The sequence below is a fragment of the Cyclopterus lumpus genome, chromosome 23 (genome assembly GCF_009769545.1).
Source record: "Cyclopterus lumpus isolate fCycLum1 chromosome 23, fCycLum1.pri, whole genome shotgun sequence".
Lineage (NCBI taxonomy): Eukaryota > Metazoa > Chordata > Actinopteri > Perciformes > Cyclopteridae > Cyclopterus > Cyclopterus lumpus.
Window position 1 is genome coordinate 8,016,256 of NC_046988.1, and position 17,491 is coordinate 8,033,746.

The following is a 17,491-nucleotide window of genomic DNA, read 5'->3' on the forward strand; positions in this document are numbered from 1 at the left end:
TGCCTCTGCAGCTCAGCTCTGCAGTGATACCGAGAGAGAGAGAGAGAGAGAGAGGTAGCTCCCCTCCCCGTGCATGTAGACGCTTTGACTGTTTCCAGATGCGTGTGTGTGTGTGTGTGTGTGTGTGTGTGTGTGTGTGCGTGTGTGTGTGTGTGTGTGTGCGTGTGTGTGTGTGTGTGTGTGTGTGCGCGCGTGTGTGTCAGAGAGAAATAAGGAGGGAGGGAGACTGTATAGGCAACAGTGAACAACCAGCGGCTGGTATCAAGATGATGATGATGGTGATGATAAAGATGATGATGATGTTGATGAAGTGTGTGTGTGTGTGTGTGAGAGAGAGCGAGAGAGAGAGAGAGAGAGAGAGAGAGAGAGAGAGAGAGCGAGAGAGAGAGAGAGAGTCATTTCTGCAGGAGGAAATCGAGATGGGAGATGTTGTACCTATCTGATTTGCCCATAGCCCCAACACATCTGGACTACTTCAGCTCTGTTTTTTTTCTTTGGCCAAGGCCGTGTTTACACACACTAAAGATCTGGTTTTTCAACTCTTTTATGACTCAAGCTCTGATTTTGTCATACCATGGCTCCCTTAAACAGAGAGAAACCACAAGGAAGCTGTTTTTCAGATATTTGGATGCCGTGTAAATACAGACTCAAATATCATGAAGAAGATGGGTTCAGGAAGTTCAGTGCACAAAAACTGAATGAGAAAGTTTTTATCTTGAGGATAATTCAATTATTTTTAGAATTCAATTATGTTTCTTCTTTTTACCCTCCGGACGGTGAATTTTGTTTCAACATCATTCTCAATGACCAGGAACAAATTTCCCCTGCCCCCTCGGGCACACAAGGTCATTTTCTGGAGACATGGGACCATTTTCTTGGGGAACACAACAATGAAATAGAGCTCATTTTGGGAGTCAAACAAAGTAAACAACATCAGCTCTTACCTAAATAGCTCTGGACCAAGCTTTGAAGACACTGAGCTTGGCTCTATAGCTCCTACTGAGGCTTGTGCATAAAGCTGCTCACACAAATAGCATGTCGCTATACTTAAATTAAGCTGTTTTCCTAAAAGCTCTCCACATGCAGCTTGATATAAAAGATAAGAACGAATATTATTTTCCCATGATTTGGTCGGTCTTCAGAAGGCTCTTGAACTTATTTTGAAAAGCAGCTGCTGTCCTTTATGTATATATTCTCACAATACTTTATATTAAAGGATGATTTTTAGATGTCAGACGTGTAAATGTCAATGCTTCACAAAACTGAATAATTGGGCTAAATTTTATCAGGATGTGTTGAAGCTGCTGAGCAGCATTTTAAGATTATAATTATGGTACTGGCCATCCCATGTGATTGTATTTGACACTGAATACGAACTTCACAATGTGCAGGCCTCATGTCAATCTCACTGCGGGCTATAATCAGGAGGTGAATCTGATGACTCAACCCAGCCTGTATTCATTTGTTCGGTGCCAGAGCACAAAATTACCACCCACCATCCTGTAATAGAATAAAGCCTTTTCTCTACATGTGTCACTGCAGACATAGTAAAGACAGGGAGACAGCATTAATGATTCTATTGATGACATTTGAGAGAGTCATTGTCTATTTCTGAACATACATTGTTTTGTGATGCAGTTGTTATGTTAATATATTGTATATTTTGAGGGATTGTTGAATACCTGCACTGATGAATGAATAGAAACATTCCCTGCAATTGAAGTTGCACAAACTGAATGTTAGGAAAAAAAGCAGTTAGTAAGTAATTGTGGTCTTGTGACTGGCATGTCATATATAATATACCATTAGATTACCAGTAATACTGGTGAATTGATGCATATGTAGCATTCTACTGTTAAAGCTGGTCAATGCAGAGCTAGTTTGAACTACTTAACATCTGAGGGGTTGGGAGATGACAGATTGGGTAGGAACGATAAAAAGACAAAGTTCTGCAACAGACTTACTTCATTTTTTGGACTCTTTATAATCATCTTTTTTGATGAAATATTGGATACTTTTACCTATTTGGGTCTCATGCTGTTATTGAAATGAAACTATCTGGGAAGTTTTGCAGGGCAGTGAGTACTAATATATCATAGCGACACTAGAAACATGACACAGTGCCCCATCTAAACACTGCTGTTTTGTAATGGGCCGCGACGATAAAGGTCTACAGATGGGAAAACACTGGTAGTTAGATATGGCTGTCAGATAAATGAACTGGAGTAAATAAAATAGAATATTTCTCCATTAAATGAGATACAATAGAAGTATAAAGCAGCAGAAAATATAAATCATCAAGCAAAAAAATTGTGCTCAAGTTCTATTCTTGAGAAAATTTATTTAGTTCCTTTTCACTGATCCGCCCTGGGACGATAGTGAGACAGACGGACATTGACTTTCATAATGGTGGTCTGACTCTCCCTTTCACTTCCCTGCCAAAGCAGCCTGTTTGATTATACTGGCCAGTTGGAAGCAAAGGCGGAAGAACGGATTGAGGGAAGGAAGAACGGATGGAGGGCAGGTCGTGGGAACAGACACTTGTGCCCAGGGGACACACACACACACAGACTCACATACACAAATGTGCTCTGTAATCCAGCCTGCACATGGAATATCTATTCTATTTATGACTGTTCTATATTTGTAGTTCCCGACCCCCTTTGTATGTGTGTGAGCGTGTTTGAGTCTGAAGCTTGGTTGGTCTCTGGGAATCTGTGGACAGGGAAACACACTCAAATGCTGGTATTTCATGTGGGAAACCAACGATCTGATGGTCAGTCTAAGGAAAATCCCCTCATGACAACTGATAACTGTGCAACGTGAGATTCAGGTTTGAGACTTTTATTAATTAAATTAAATTATGATAGATTCACACACTTCATACGAATATGAAGCTTTCTCTTGGGGTTCACACTCAAATAGAGACCACAAAGAAATATTTAAATGTTGCTTTTAATATATATATATATATATATATATATATATGACTTGGTTATGCAAATGTAAATTTGCAATAGCACTGTTGATTATGAAGAGTCATTTTTGGAGTTAAACAAGAAAAATTAGGGCTGAATTAGAGAATCTCTTCAAAATGTTCACATAATCTAATAAATTGGCCTGTTCCAAAAATATTCCAGCAGTAGAACGCGTGGAAATAAGAAAGGTGAGAACAATGCATACCTTCAACAAGCTGTCTTTTGGCTATAGCTCATCATCGTTTCTGCCTGTGAGACAATCATAAGCATCCCCTGGCCTATCCCCACCAATCAGAGTCAAGTACTCAATCGTCAATGAATGAAGATCTGCAGATGTGGAAGTCATTAGCCTCATCATTGATAAACAAACACCCCATGAGATACCACCCTGAGTAATAGATTTAAAACACACCAACAGTTCACTATCACCCTGACAAAGTGACCAAAAAGACATCCTTGCAAAAGACAAACAGGCGCATACATAATGCAAAAATTAGCTATATTCAAGTTAATGGCGAGGCAGACGTGTCATTCTGACCTGGAAGTGCTTCATTCATATTTAAGAGGATACATTATTTGATATTCTTAAAACAGATGTTTTCATCCAGTGCTGCTGAAAGTGAGCAGTTGGTCATTGTTTCTTTTCTCAAGGACACTCTGACATGGCTGTTGATGGATGCACACCAGCTGTTGTACATTTCTGTGACAATATAAATCAAATGACAGAAACAGCTATCACAGTACACCGCAGAGGATAGGCGCAGTGCCCATTTTAAAGGCTCTATATAGGTAATTCTTGGTAATTCAGTGATACTGATGTATGTCTTTATCAGTGGCTGTAAACAAATTGACTGAATGATTATATGAGAAATGATCAGCTATAAAACAGAGTGAAGGGGCTCATGTTTATCCACTTGATGTGGCTATTTCCACTCCAGTACCGTTGCAACAGAACATGATATATTGAACTGAATATGGAGATTCACAGTCAGGGCATTAATCATTTAATGTGTGATGTGGCTGATATTGATTTCAGGAATTTACAGTCCTGAAAGTTGTGCTCCTGTATCAGTTACAGTGTTTGGTCGGCTGTAGCTCATAGGGTTGAGTGGTCGTCCCGTAACCATAGTTGCATGTCGAAGTGTCCTTGAGCAAGACACTGAACCCCCAGTTGCTCCCCGGGCGCTTCACTACAGCCCACTGCTCCTTAATAACTAAGGATGGGTCAAATGCGGAGAAGAATTATTTTTTTTGTAGCATTTTTCATAGAATGTCCTCTGTCATTGAGAGACAACTCTTGGGGGATACTTACACAACACATGCATTCTGGTCTGGACTTTTAAATCAATTCAAGCCCATGCAGTTAACACCTCGAGCAGGAATGGTTGTGTTTTATCCATCCCTGTGATGCCCCCTAGTGCATTTTAAAGAAAATGTAACTGAGGATTGGGAGACATCAGTCAGCATCACTGTGTATTACCTAGAATCCAGATATATACAGGAGTAGAGCAGGAGTGGAAGACAAAAGAGAAACATCAGTTGCTTACTTTTAATGGGAGAGGTGATTGGGACATCACATTAAAACAGAATCAAACAGCATTATCTTGCTTTCCTTACAATACCAAGAGACCCAACAGCGTTGTGTGTCTACCACACACAACGTGTCCAAACCCATATATCATATATATATACTACTAACACAGAGGAGTGTAGCCCATACAATCATCGTTAATACGTAAATAGAGCTGCAAAATACTTCCCAACCAACCCAATGACAATGGAATTAACCTACCTGATATAAGTATTGACTTAATGTGTGTAAAGTTATCTTAAATGTAAGTACAGCTACATGATGCCTCATGGTACATTGACATTATCATTAATTGCGTGAGCAAAGTAAAACTGAAAATCCCTTCGGATGACAACATCGACTTTTCCATATTTGACTGATAGGACTGCAATCTCAACCCTGCTACGCAACTACTCATGTCTGGTTGTTTACAATCTCTCTGGCTAAAAACATGGCCGTTGACAAACTCACTCATGGCAGTCAGCACTCGTGAACTCTTTACAATTTAAAATGTACACATTTTAAGTTACCAAACGAACTATTACGCAGTTACGAATTTAGTTGACTTGTTTACCTGGCTGTTGGTTTGTCTGTTTATCTCGCCTTGCTGTAACTCGTTAGCCGCTGAAGCTAGGTAGCGAGCTAACTTCTCCATAGGGAACAATGACAGCGACTTCTGCAGGTAGCAGCAGCTGTCTCACCGCGAAAGGACTGGACATAAGCCTGGCTGCTCTGCAGCGACAGGACCCGTACATCAACGATATTGTGGACGTGGCCAGTCAAGTTGCCCTGTACACTTACAACAACAGGGCAAATGAGTGGGTAAGCCTTAACTTCACTTACTATGCTAACGTAGCTTAGCTTCGTCCCCGATGGGCGCGCTTTGTCACTGACACAGATTTGCCCCAACTTAAGTTACACCATGAAGTTCGGCCCAACTGTTGTTGTTGTTGAGGGTCTAAATAGTTATTCTCTCTCAACGATTGAAACGTGTCGTCCTCTATTATTTGATTGCCTTGAATATTGTGCCACAGATTGTATGTATGGATGACCGTTGCCTCCGAGCACCGCAGAAGTTGTTCTCACTGTTGTGTTCCTCCAAGACTATCATTTTAAATTCAGCTGCTTAGTCGTGTACACACTTTTTTTTGGGAGAGTTTCTTTTTAGTTGACAATATTGGATGTTGCTTGTCCCAGGTGACGAGGTTTTGATATGCCAGTTGTATCACTTTTTTTCTTTTATTGTATGTGTTTTTTTTTAGGAGAAGACAGAGGTGGAAGGCACCCTTTTTATCTACACAAGGTAATGCAGTTCATGTTGGACTCTGACATATTTGTGTCTCAAGCTTTCCCATGCCAAACTAACTTAAAGTACAACTCTTAATGTATATTTGTTGGGAATTCCTTTGAAGTTCTTTAGACATATTGGTATGTCTTACCAACCAAGCCTAAATGTTAACACGCTAAATTGAGTATTGGATTTTTCAGCTTCATTAATATTTGATCAATTACCCAAACTGTTTATGTCTAATAAATCATAGGCAATACTGTAGGACATTGCATAGCTGAAGTGCCTCTTGTTTAAAGTTGTGATTGACTCACTTTTGCATAAATTGGGTTATTCACCCTATTTTCACCATTTCTGTGCTGTGTCCTCTTTGTATTTCAGACTGGCATCTCCCAGGCACGGTTTCACCATCATGAACCGACTCAGCATGGAGAACTTGACGGAGCCAATCACCAAAGACTTGGACTTCCAGCTCCAGCACCCCTTCCTGCTTTACCGCAATGCACGATGTAAGGAGAAAGATACACACACACACAAACTTCGGATGTCTGCGTATTCATTATTGATACCATCCCAGTTGTTTGTCATCTCAACACCTGTTGACCACAGTATATGCACAGGCACATTAAATGTAGTTGTATTACTAGTTTGAAAATTAAAGAAATTAGGATGGAGAAATGACAACCTGTTTATTACAAATTTAAAATCTTTTGGTTATAGAGGGGTCAGTAAAACTAGAGTTAGACACAAACTCTACAGACATGGATCAGTAAATGACAGGACTAGCCACAGAGACTACATTTTGAATATACTTTGCTGTGTTTCACAAGCAGTCAGACACATTGTGACAAACTCTTGAAAAATGCAGACAAAGACGAGTAGGAAATGATAAAAAAAAACAAGAGATAGACAGTCTGACCAGAAAAGACATGGCCAAACTGGGAACAAAATTAGAAAATGACACAAAAAGAATTGTGCTTCTCATTGTTATTTTGTGGCTCTGACTCAAAGACTGCTTGAGTTTTTGTAACTCCCCTTATTTAGTTTAGATTGCTTCTATTAAATGTGCAAACTAATTAGTGTATATTTCATCTCAAAATACACATGAGACCATATCTCTGTGACTTTTAAGACCTGTTAGCGATTTGATCACATCCCACGTAAAAATGACACGTGCATATATAGCCACGGGGAGGAAGTTAGATAAAAGGTTAACAATTTGATAGAGTGACCAAAGTGTGGAGCATGCTGCTCGTTTTAGTCGGAACCGCTAGTTCCATATAAGGAGCAGAGGGACTGTTGTGTCTCCAATTCTGTCAGCCTGCCTCCCTCTGAGGCCTACATCTGGCACACACGCACACGCACGTTACAGAGTGTGGCTTTGGGACAAGGGCCTGACAGCACTACAAAGCCAGCCAGCAGAGATTAGATACATCACAACAGTCACTGATAATGAAAATACACACTCACTCAGGAATCACTTAAACACACAGACCTCCCTCCCTCTCTGTCATGGTCTCACACTCCATCAGGCAGGTGGAATGCTGTGTTTGGATACCAGTGGATTCCTCACGTCTGCTTTGATCCTCTTACTTTAGTATTTCATTAGTCTTACTGACGCGTTTACAACACTGCTGTTATTAAACATCCTGAAGGCTAAGTGTAATAATGTGTATGACATCAACTTTTATCTGTGCTCTCCTAATACCTTTTACAGCAGGTTAAAATGCAGTCAGGACACATTAAAGATGATCTGTGATAATACTTGCCTCTAGATGTGGTCAGAGCATCGGTAAACGGGAGTAAATGGCAAGTTAACAGCTAACTCACATATTTTTGGGAAGGAAAGGAATTTAAAATGTTTAAAACCAATAATCTCAGCTCAATTGATAACTATTGTCTCTGACGAAGAGGAAAAGTGGACAGGGGTTGTGAGTTTAAAAGTGGGTGAGCACATAGCAAAACTAATGGTCAGGGGCTCCAGACGATTACACTGATATGAGACGGGTAATAAAGCAAGCAAATCAGGCGAGATACAGAACGGTTGTTATCAAGATGATTTCTATCACCATAAATGCTTTGATTCACGAGCATTGTTGGACACGTAATCATTTTTTTAGCATGCAGATATGTGACCTAGGTTTAGCCAGATTAAGCTAAAAACACATTTAAACAAACAGCACCACAGATGCTCTAATAGACATCAAAATGTTATGTGATCATCAGCCTCAGGCTGTCTAATGTTGCAAGTCCCACCGTCATGACCTCTGTGAGCAAGGGTCGTGGAATCTTATCACTAGATAAACATGTTGCTCTCAGTGATGCCGTTACTTCCTGGAATGGCAGTTGGCACAAAGTGGCACCCCGTGTTAAAAATAAACTGTGGAGAATAAAGATATACCAGAGAACAGGCCATGATTAAGGGAAAATAACTTTAGTCTGAGCAAGTCAAGATTCCTCTGGCAAATATCCTCGTACAGGCGGACTGATTGAAAGCTTTTTACATTCCTATAGGCACCTACTATCCCAAGCAGTGTTTCAGGCGGCCCATTATCTGCAGTGCATATGGAGTTAGTTGATCTCCTAACCCTGGTCGTGTTAATGTCTTGATTGTCGGCCCCACTAGATACTCTGGTAACTAACAACTCATTTGAATGTCTTTTCAATTGAAACTTATTTGGGTTGAGAAATCCTGAACATGCTTCCAAAACTTCTTCCTCGGCCATTGACCCACTCATGCAGATTTTGAATAATACTGCATAAAAGTTGAGGGAGAAACTCATGGCAAATGGAGGTTTAATTTAGCTCTACTCCAGTTATAAGTAATCATAATGAAGCAGAGCCCACAGGTGTAGAAGTGTGTTAACTAATTGAAAAGCTGAAACTCTTAGTGGAATAATAATAAATGGACACGCAGCTATTTTGATAACCACGTAATTGTTGAAGTATCCTGTAAGGCTTTGAAGATTGGCTGCTTTCCTGTGGCCCACGTGACAGTAAACAAAATATCTTTTCTGTTGTGGACAATTCGCAAAACAGATTTGAAGATGTCACATGGCCTTTTTAAAAATAGTGTGGTTTTCATTGACACAATTAATTCTGATTAATAATTAAATATCAGAAAATGTACCGTGGCCTACGACAACAGCAGTGGCACGCCACCAAACATTTCGATGACGTTCTGTACATCAGGTGTAGGGACAGTCTTACCTCCAGGCCGGACGTATGTATATCCCAGGTCTCTCTCTGACACCAGCAAGCCTTTGAATCTGACCTCAGGTTCTTCCTCCAGTCTCTCATGTTTAGGTTTCCTCTGAAACAGGCCTCTCAGCATGGCTCCTCTGGTCTCGCAGGACTCTCACAGTCTGGTGGTAATTGCCTCTTTGAGTCTCTGTCGAACTCGAAGTTGTTCAGATTACACCTTAAATTGCCAAAGGTGATGTGACACTTCCTTTCGAAGCAAAGGCTGTACTGATGTGCAGAGTGGCACTGTGTAAATGTCTCTTTATCCGGTTCAGGTAGTGCACATTAGGTAGCTGTCACAGCGGTTGAAGAACAATTTTTAAATGCACCTGTAGTTAAGCCTCAACAGTGTAACAAGGGTGGTAATGTCTACTTGGATGAGTTTCGATAGCGGCCAATTGCAATATTTACTCCTCCGCCAATGTCATGAATTCCGTTCTTACAGACAAAGGAAGTGATGGTTCTTCTTGGACAACAATAATTCAAAGCATAGATGTGCATTACTGTAAGAGCACCTACCTCTGACAAACCTCCAGCCCACTAAATATTGTCTAAAAGAATATCAACACTGTTCCTCATGACTGATGCGCAGAGCTCTCCACAAAGCTGATCACGTACTGCAGTAAAAGTACACCTAATCCATCTTCTAACTAAACTAAGTCTAAACAAAGCAAAAGTATGTTGCGAGTAGTCCCAGTAGTGCAGTTTGGGTTACAGCAAAACACTGTTACTCTATATTGTCAAAGCATATTTAAGCCTCCTGGAAAATGCAACGTTGCTGTACAAGTTGAAGTAAATCAGATTTAACCAAAAATGTCTTCTTTTAAAAACAAATCCAAAAAGAGTAGTATTTGAGACAGACAATGGCTTACTGCTCCCCAGACTTCAAAAATAATCGGAAAACAAAGTCCCACTAAAATAGAAAATGTCTTTTTAATCTATCCAAGTCCCACTGGAAGAGTTCACAGCTGACATCACACGTGTGACAGGGATCACTGTTCGTCTGGTCTGTCGTAGTCACAGAGGGTTTGAAAAGGACCACACAGCTGAAGTCCTGGATCACTTACAAACTTCAGTAGAGTGATGGTTGCCGACGTTCCCAAGACTCCTTGTTAAAAAAAAGGTAACGGGATGCCGTCATCTTCAGCATCGTCATTTCCCGTTGTGGCTATCTGCCCATGTGACCGCTCAGTGACGTTCGCTGTCCAGTTCACTTTGTCAGCGTCTCTGCTTCATCTGTTCAATGCAGATGTCCTCCATGCCTTTCTCCCCCTCTCTCGCAGACGCCAGTGTTGTTGACTGGAGCCCTTTTTTCTCTCTTTCTACCGCTCTAACTTTCACCCTGAAAGTGTAATGTTGTTGCCACGGGCACTTCTTTGTTGGTGTCCTCCTCCCACTCTCTCTCTCTCTCTCTCTCTCTCTCTCTCTCTCTCTCTCTTGCTCAGAGGGGTTTTCTGTGTTTTTGAAGTTTAGACTTTTTACAGGTCAGTGTAGCTAAAAATGTGTAAAAATCTTTAACCGTGTTTATCTTTAGCTTCCTGTCCTCGTCATTATCTTCCGTCTTTCTCTTTGTGTGGGGGTGAGGCAAGGCAGCATACTGGTCAAAGAGACGGTATTGTATCTAGCTCTGTTTCCTGAACGTTAAATTGCTCTCAGAACTAGATGTTTCTCTCTTGATGTACTTGATGATGATGATAATCCCCCCTCTAACACACCTCACTTCTTCCTATTTCACATCCGTCCGGTCTTTTCTTTTTTCTTTCTTTTTTCTCAATTTTCCAGCTCGCTGACTTTTTGAGTCTGTGTCTCTGTGATTTCAAACCATCTCATCCCCAGTGAGCACTAAGCAGCTCTGGCTCCACCAGACTCTCCCACTGCAGTTACTTATTTTGTACTGTGCTGATTTTCCCAGGCTCAACTGAAGTGTGTGTGTGTGTGTGTGTGTGTGTTTGTCCCTCCCTCCTTCCATACTGACCTCAGTGGCTTGTCCAGCTATATTTGTATCCAGGTTTGTGTGCTTGTCTGTCTGTATGGGAATGTGTTCTTGTCTTTTTGAGAGGACTGTGTGGGTAACTTTGTTCTCTCTGTGTCCTCTTTCCCTTCTTAGGATTATTTTCTCTTGAGATTCACTTCAGAAAGTAAGCGTGTTGAGGTGTGAGATGATGTCCTGCTCTCTCGTTTAGGGTTCGGTATGAAACGTCAATACTTGGTTGGTACGGACGTGTGTTTGCCACACACAATAACAATCACTGTTCAGCGCTAACAGCTGCAAATGAAAATAGTCAAATTAGTCATTGTGTAATGTAAGCAATCTAGTCTTAGGGCAAATGGGGTTTAGTGTTTTTCCTCCCTTGCTGACTATGTTTAGGTAGTTCAGGAGACTCCAGGGGCCCATGTTTTTCTGTGTAATGGCACTTTTGGCTCCTGTTGCCCTTTGGGAAATGACTCATTTCAAACCCTGGTTTAGACCCAACGGGGCTAATAATAAACGGTTGACTGTTGACTGTCGGGTCCTGCACTGATGTCATGGCAGCAGAGTTGTACGACAGTGTCTGTGCGTTTATTTGGTTGTAAGGGTATAGCAGCTCTGAAAACTCATCTGTTCTCTGCTGACCTTCCTGGCTGGTGCATCTCATAATTCAGCAGTCAGTTTCATTATTTCAACGCTGTACTTTATCTTTAGCATTGACTGGGACATTGCCCCAGACCAGGACCTTTTTGTTACATGTTTGTTTATGTTCAAAAGCTCACTTCTGTCTCTCTTTGCTTCACTTTGTCCCTCTCTTCCTCACCCCCCACACCCCCAGTGGTTATCCATGGCATTTGGTTCTATGATAAGGAGGACTGTCAACGGATTGCTCAGAGGATGAAGATGTAAGTGCTTATATCACCACAAAGTACGCGTATACAGCAGTTAGAGAAAAGAAATACAAAATGTGATTCGGTCCACTAAACAGGGACAAGTGAGTTATGATCTGTCAGCCACTGTGGCTGAGAGTTTGTTTCATATCTCAGTCTGCACACAACAGTGACTGTTATTAATGGATCTGCGTCTGGGCCGTAGAGCCAACAAATGACAACTGTAGCATGTTTGAATGAGCTGGGGGAGCGATTGTTTCTTTTACTTTGGCGTCAAACATATCTTAGGTGTAAAGATAAAACGCTTGTCTCATCTTGATGAAAGTACTCCACTTCACTGCTTTCTTGTATGGATCTGTATGTATTCTCACATGGACTTATGTGTGTGTGTAGTCTGACCCAGCAAGAGCAGGCCTTGGCTCTGTCGCAGGGTGGATGGTTATCCCCAGGAGGAAGAGGAGGAGGAGGAGGAGCTGTAGTTGGAGGAGGAGCTGTAGTTGGAGTTGGAAGAGGAGGAGGAGGAGGAGTTGGAGGAGGAGGAGGAGGAGTTATTGGGGGAATAATTGGAGGAATAGTTGGGGGAGGTGGAGGAAGTGAAGCGAAGGCAGTGGACATCATCCAGATGTTGACCAAAGCACGCACAGAGTATGACAAGGTAGGATAAAACCAAATAATCTGCTCCCTGATTTAAAAAATGGATTTCTTTTGATCAAGAATGATTTGACACACATATTATTTGATTGTTTGCATTTCCTTATACTGACCAATAGGCAGCACATATCACTTAAGATCTTCCTCTCTCCAGTCTCTCTTGCTTTGTATCTCTCTGATTTCCCCCCCCCCCTTTCCATATGTCTCTCTACATGAAGTCTGCGTCGGAGCCAAAGGAGATTGGTGGCAGAAATGTTCCTCATGGAAACCCCAACCTCGTCAAACCAATACCTGTTAAACCGAACACGCAGGTAAAACCTTTTCATCCACTTTCTATCTCATTCTAGGGTTGCCAGAGAGGCTATTGAATCCACAGAGAACCAAAGAAAGGTCAAGTCAAATGATTCTCACAACCAATAGCAGAAGTGTTAATGACCTTTTCTAGTCTGCCTGATTTGTTAGAAATACTTCCTTACAGCTCGCCCTCCCTCTCTTATCCTTCTCTCCCTTTGTCTCACCCAGGACAGTGCAAGTGCTAAGCCCAAGCCTCTCTCTCTGGCCACTCTTTTTGGCTCTCAACCTCAACACCAACACTCATCCAAACCTGACCCAGTCTCTCCTATGGCTGCTCCTGAGACGGGGCCATCAGCTGGACGAGTCGTGCGCCCACCTGTAGCCCGTTCACTGAAATACGACGACACGGTGAACTCTAGCAGAAGTGTGACCTCCAAGGGAGGCAACGTCGCCATGGTTGGGTGTTCAGATGCTCTGATTGGAGGACAGACAGTCAGCGAACATGGCGGAAATGCTGTTGTGGGCTTGCTGCCGAGTCCCACTGCCGCCCATCAGCAGCAGCAGCAGAACCAGCCTCAGCACTGCCCAGCCATCCAGAAGCTCATGCAGGGACAGAGAGGAGTCGGGGTGGTCGGAGGTGTGCTCCAGACGGTGTCCGAGTCCCCCGAGAACAGGCTGTGTGACAACGGTGTGCCGCTGGAGCACCACCACCACCATCACCATATGTACCATCATCATCAGCAGCACCACCTTCACCAGCAGCACCACCTTCAGCAGCAGCACCATCATCATCAACAGCAACAGCTTCAGGCTGACCCAATCAAGAGACTTTTCCAAACCCAGCCACCTCCTCCCTCCGCCAACCTGCCTCATCTGCAGCAGATCCCCCATCTCTCCTCTCAGCCCGTAATGGTGGATTCTGTGTCATGTTCCCACCTTCAAGCACAACAAAGCCAGCAGCTGTTTTTCAGCCTCGCTAAACTTCAAACGGAGGCACTGCACAACAGCCAGTCAGCTTTAACTATACAAGGAACAGGTGGGGCATCTTTTCTCCTGTCATTATGCTGTGAATAAGGAGTGTGCCCATGTACTGAACAAATGTACCACATACATATTTCACAAGTGAATATAATATACGTAAATATATACATATTAACTAATACATGAGTATAATAGTAGATACTCATTTTCATTGATATTTCCTCTGTTCTACCAGGTTTGCTGCCATCTCAGGGGACCACTGACCAAGTCCTTCAACCTTTACAAGGTATGACATCAGTTTCCTTAAAATAATTAAAACGCACACTTTGTGCTTTCTGTTTTGTATATAAACTAACTTGAGTCAACCTGCAGAGATTCCAACCTACTTTTGCACAAATGTTAGTCAGTGTAGTGTGCACATAAATCCGGTTAAATCTAAGATAATCTGTAGAGGCACTTTCATTTTTTTCTGCAAGCCATTGTAGCCAATGTCTACTACATATTTGTGGCATTGTTTATTCACAGATGATACTGTAGGTCTGTTTTCTGCATGAGCTTGGAAACTTAAAGATGTCTGCTTGCTGGTGTTTGATTGATAATTATATTGGCTCTTTCTAATTTCTAACAAAACTATGCAGGTTAGCCATTCATTTATTATTCTTAAAGATGGGGTTGTCACACTAAAATAATCGTGATCAGGCAATTATTGCGCCAGGCCTACCTAGAGATATTTGACTATGTATCTATCTTTCTTCATTTCTCTATTTAAATTCTACAATGCTTCTGCCAAGATGCCTGTTTAATCTGCGTTAGCTAGAATTATTCTAATCCTCTAATCATGCTCTTCGGCCAGGTCCGTCTTCCCAGATTCCTGGTGTGGTGTCGCCTCATGAGCTTCTGCAAAAGCTCCAGCTGGTCCAGCAAGAGCAAGGCATGGCTTCCCATGATGCCCCTCGACTCTGTCCCGGACTGGCCCCTCGATTCTTGGGGCCCACTCAAAGTCAAGGTGTCGGCTCAGTTGTCGGACCGGGTTCAAACCAGACCACAGCCACCGCCGGTCAGAAGGCTGCGCTGCAGTTTCAGGTAAGCACTATGGAGTAGTGATCGTGTTTGTCTTTTACTTGTCTACCATTTGTTTAAATTCTTATTTTAGATTGCTAAAGAGGATTACTGTTAAGGAGTACTAATATGTATCCCTGTCCATCCAGGTCATCTCCCCCCAGCGGATACCAGCCACTGTGGCCCCCAACATGCTCCTCTCTCCCAGTGTGTTCACTCAGGCCAAGTCCAGTGTCGGGTTGTCAGCGGTTGCCCAGGAGAGCTGCCCTGCCCACTCAAACCTGTCCAGACCCCCGCCGCAGGAGGAGATCAGAGTCCTGTCCAGAGGCCAGCTTCAAGCCACACTTCTGCACATGATCCATGTAAAAACAATATTACTGACGCTTCATTTCACCTTGTCCATTTGTTAATTATGGAAAAGCAGAGATCATGTGAGAATGCACATGCATGCACACAGACATGCAGTATGATGACCTTGCTTGTGTGTTTCAGACTGACAGCTCATTCCTGGACACCATCTATGAAGCCTACATCAGCCGCTTTACTAATGACTCCAGCAGCAAGTACTGATGACTCTTCACATCTTCTGTCTATACATATACTCCCTCTACAGAGCTGTGGGGCTCATTCTTCTACATCGAACATGGATGTAGCACTTCCTCATCCGGATCCAATAACAACACACGCCTACTGTATCTCCTCTGCACTGTATAGCCAGTCAACCTGATTCTCTTCCCTTAGAACCAAGTCTCTCTAGTTGCAACAACAAAAAAGCAATTATCAAAAAGTATTAACATGTATTACCATTTAAAAGAGAGAAGAAAACAACTTTTCATCCTGTTACTCCTCTGAGAAGTCAACCACTAATTTTTGGCCTAAATATGTCATAACATCAAGTCATGACATCAACTGTAGTGAAGGGGAAATGTAGCCTATAATGCAAACTCGCTGTTTTCCAAGGTGTTTGAAATTAGTAGTTCCCTGCACTATTTTCTTCACCAAATGTAGCAGAATTATTTTTCTTTTAATTTGTTTTGTTTTGTGCAATGTGTAGTCTTTACTCCGTCACAGTCGTCTACCACCAGCCAGCCGTCTTCGCTCTAAATAAACAAGTCTTCCCAGGCTAAAAACTAGTGCTGAAGGATATGCTCAAACTGACTTGAAACTGGCTTCACTTCTGAAATTAAATGTAAAGCATGTTTTGTTTTCTGTACATTTGGAAAAGTAAGTATTTTTAATTGTCAACATAATTTGTTGGATTTTAATTTACAATTCTTTTAAATTAAGTTCCTACTAGTTTGCTTTCTGAATGAAAACATTAAGCTATATTATATTACTATCCAAATTATTTAAAATTATTAAAATGATACCATAATTTTTTAGTAATTCTTCCTCCTCTAGCACAGGGATGAATATCTGTATTGTATTCTAGTTACAGTTAATGAAGACTTAGAAATGGCACGCTATCCATCTAACTTGAAGTAACAAGGAAAAGACAGGAGCTTGTTGACTCTCCCTACCTCACAGAGAGCGAGTTCAGAGGTGTACCTGTGTTTTTACTTAGGGCGGAGTTTTAAAGATTAGACAATAGTCGGGATGTTTTATTTCATTTTAACATTGAGAATCTTTTAACATGGTGAAATATCACTCGAGTTGTTGTGATTTTGCATTCATTCCACAGTTCTTGGACATTTCCTCTGCAAAACAATATCTTGCATAGTCCCCCCGCAGTTGAATAAACTGAATAAACAATGGGTTAAATGGATTTAAAGCCATAAAAAGCAGCAGAGAAGGTATTTAGATATATCCGATAATTGTTTCGAGTCCACAGGCCTGTTCAAAGCAAGTATGAAAGAAAACAAGATAGAAAATGGACTATGATTCATGCACTCTTCACAGAGACGTTAAAGTCAATACATTTTTAAAATTTGGTTAGGGTTTTCAGTTTGTGTCTAGAGCCTGTGCTAATCTCGTGTGTATATACACAAAAACAACAGCAAAAAAAAAGAATACATTCGAGAAAAGAAACAGAATATTTTTTCCCTATTTTTGTACTCAAGCAAAATGTATTGTTGTCAAAATACAAATAACCAGCATATTACATTACAAATAAATGTACAGCTAACATAGAAGTACAAATTCATTCTTATACGACATATCTCCAGTTATTTGTTAGATGCTGTTTTGTTTCTGTAATTCATCCATAAAGTAATTTTTGTCATTTAGAATAATATGAGACATTGGAATGCCAACTAAAACATTTTGTCACATTTTATTATTATTTTTGTCGGGAATGTTTTACTCTTACATAAACTGGAATATATTTTAATTGGATATTAAATGTTCTCAAACTTCCTTTGTGGTTGCTTATTGCCTTTTTTGTTGTGTCAATGGATCTGCATGGCTGACTGGTATTATTATTATTATTATTATTATTAAAGATTCATCCAACCTCAAGTAACGCATATCACAATAAAGGTACACTCATTATTTCTTTAATGTCACATCGTTGCCTTCTTTGGCCACAATCAATAGTGAGACATGTGTCTGCACTGATTAATCAACTGA

The 17,491-nt window shown here is 41.3% G+C and overlaps 2 protein-coding genes across 2 annotated transcripts in view; one reads left to right on the forward strand and one right to left on the reverse strand.

Moving 5' to 3' along the window:
• Positions 1-9,170, reverse strand: part of cacna1c (calcium channel, voltage-dependent, L type, alpha 1C subunit) — a 171,574-nt gene extending 162,404 nt beyond the window's left edge. The window contains exon 1 of the mRNA XM_034526291.1: positions 9,047-9,170. Within this exon, the coding sequence (XP_034382182.1) occupies positions 9,047-9,170 (124 nt within the window). The remainder of the gene's footprint in view (positions 1-9,046) is intronic.
• Positions 4,970-17,278, forward strand: dcp1b (decapping mRNA 1B). Its single transcript, XM_034526293.1, has 11 exons — positions 4,970-5,370; positions 5,811-5,851; positions 6,218-6,345; positions 11,887-11,953; positions 12,332-12,593; positions 12,808-12,900; positions 13,112-13,919; positions 14,100-14,150; positions 14,718-14,947; positions 15,073-15,285; positions 15,416-17,278. The coding sequence occupies exons 1-11, from the start codon at positions 5,212-5,214 to the stop codon at positions 15,491-15,493; spliced, it is 2,130 nt and encodes a 709-aa protein (XP_034382184.1). The 5' UTR covers positions 4,970-5,211; the 3' UTR covers positions 15,494-17,278.
• Positions 17,279-17,491: the final 213 nt, after the last annotated feature.

What these genes read in the sequence shown, in the direction of transcription:
- dcp1b (XM_034526293.1), top strand. Translation starts at nt 5,212, where the DNA reads ATGACAGCGACTTCTGCAGGTAGCAGCAGCTGTCTCACCGCGAAAGGA. An exon ending in TTTAACTATACAAGGAACAG is followed by an intron (nt 13,920 to 14,099) that starts GTGGGGCATCTT and finishes CTGTTCTACCAG; the next exon opens with GTTTGCTGCCATCTCAGGGG. An exon ending in CACTTCTGCACATGATCCAT is followed by an intron (nt 15,286 to 15,415) that starts GTAAAAACAATA and finishes TGTGTGTTTCAG; the next exon opens with ACTGACAGCTCATTCCTGGA.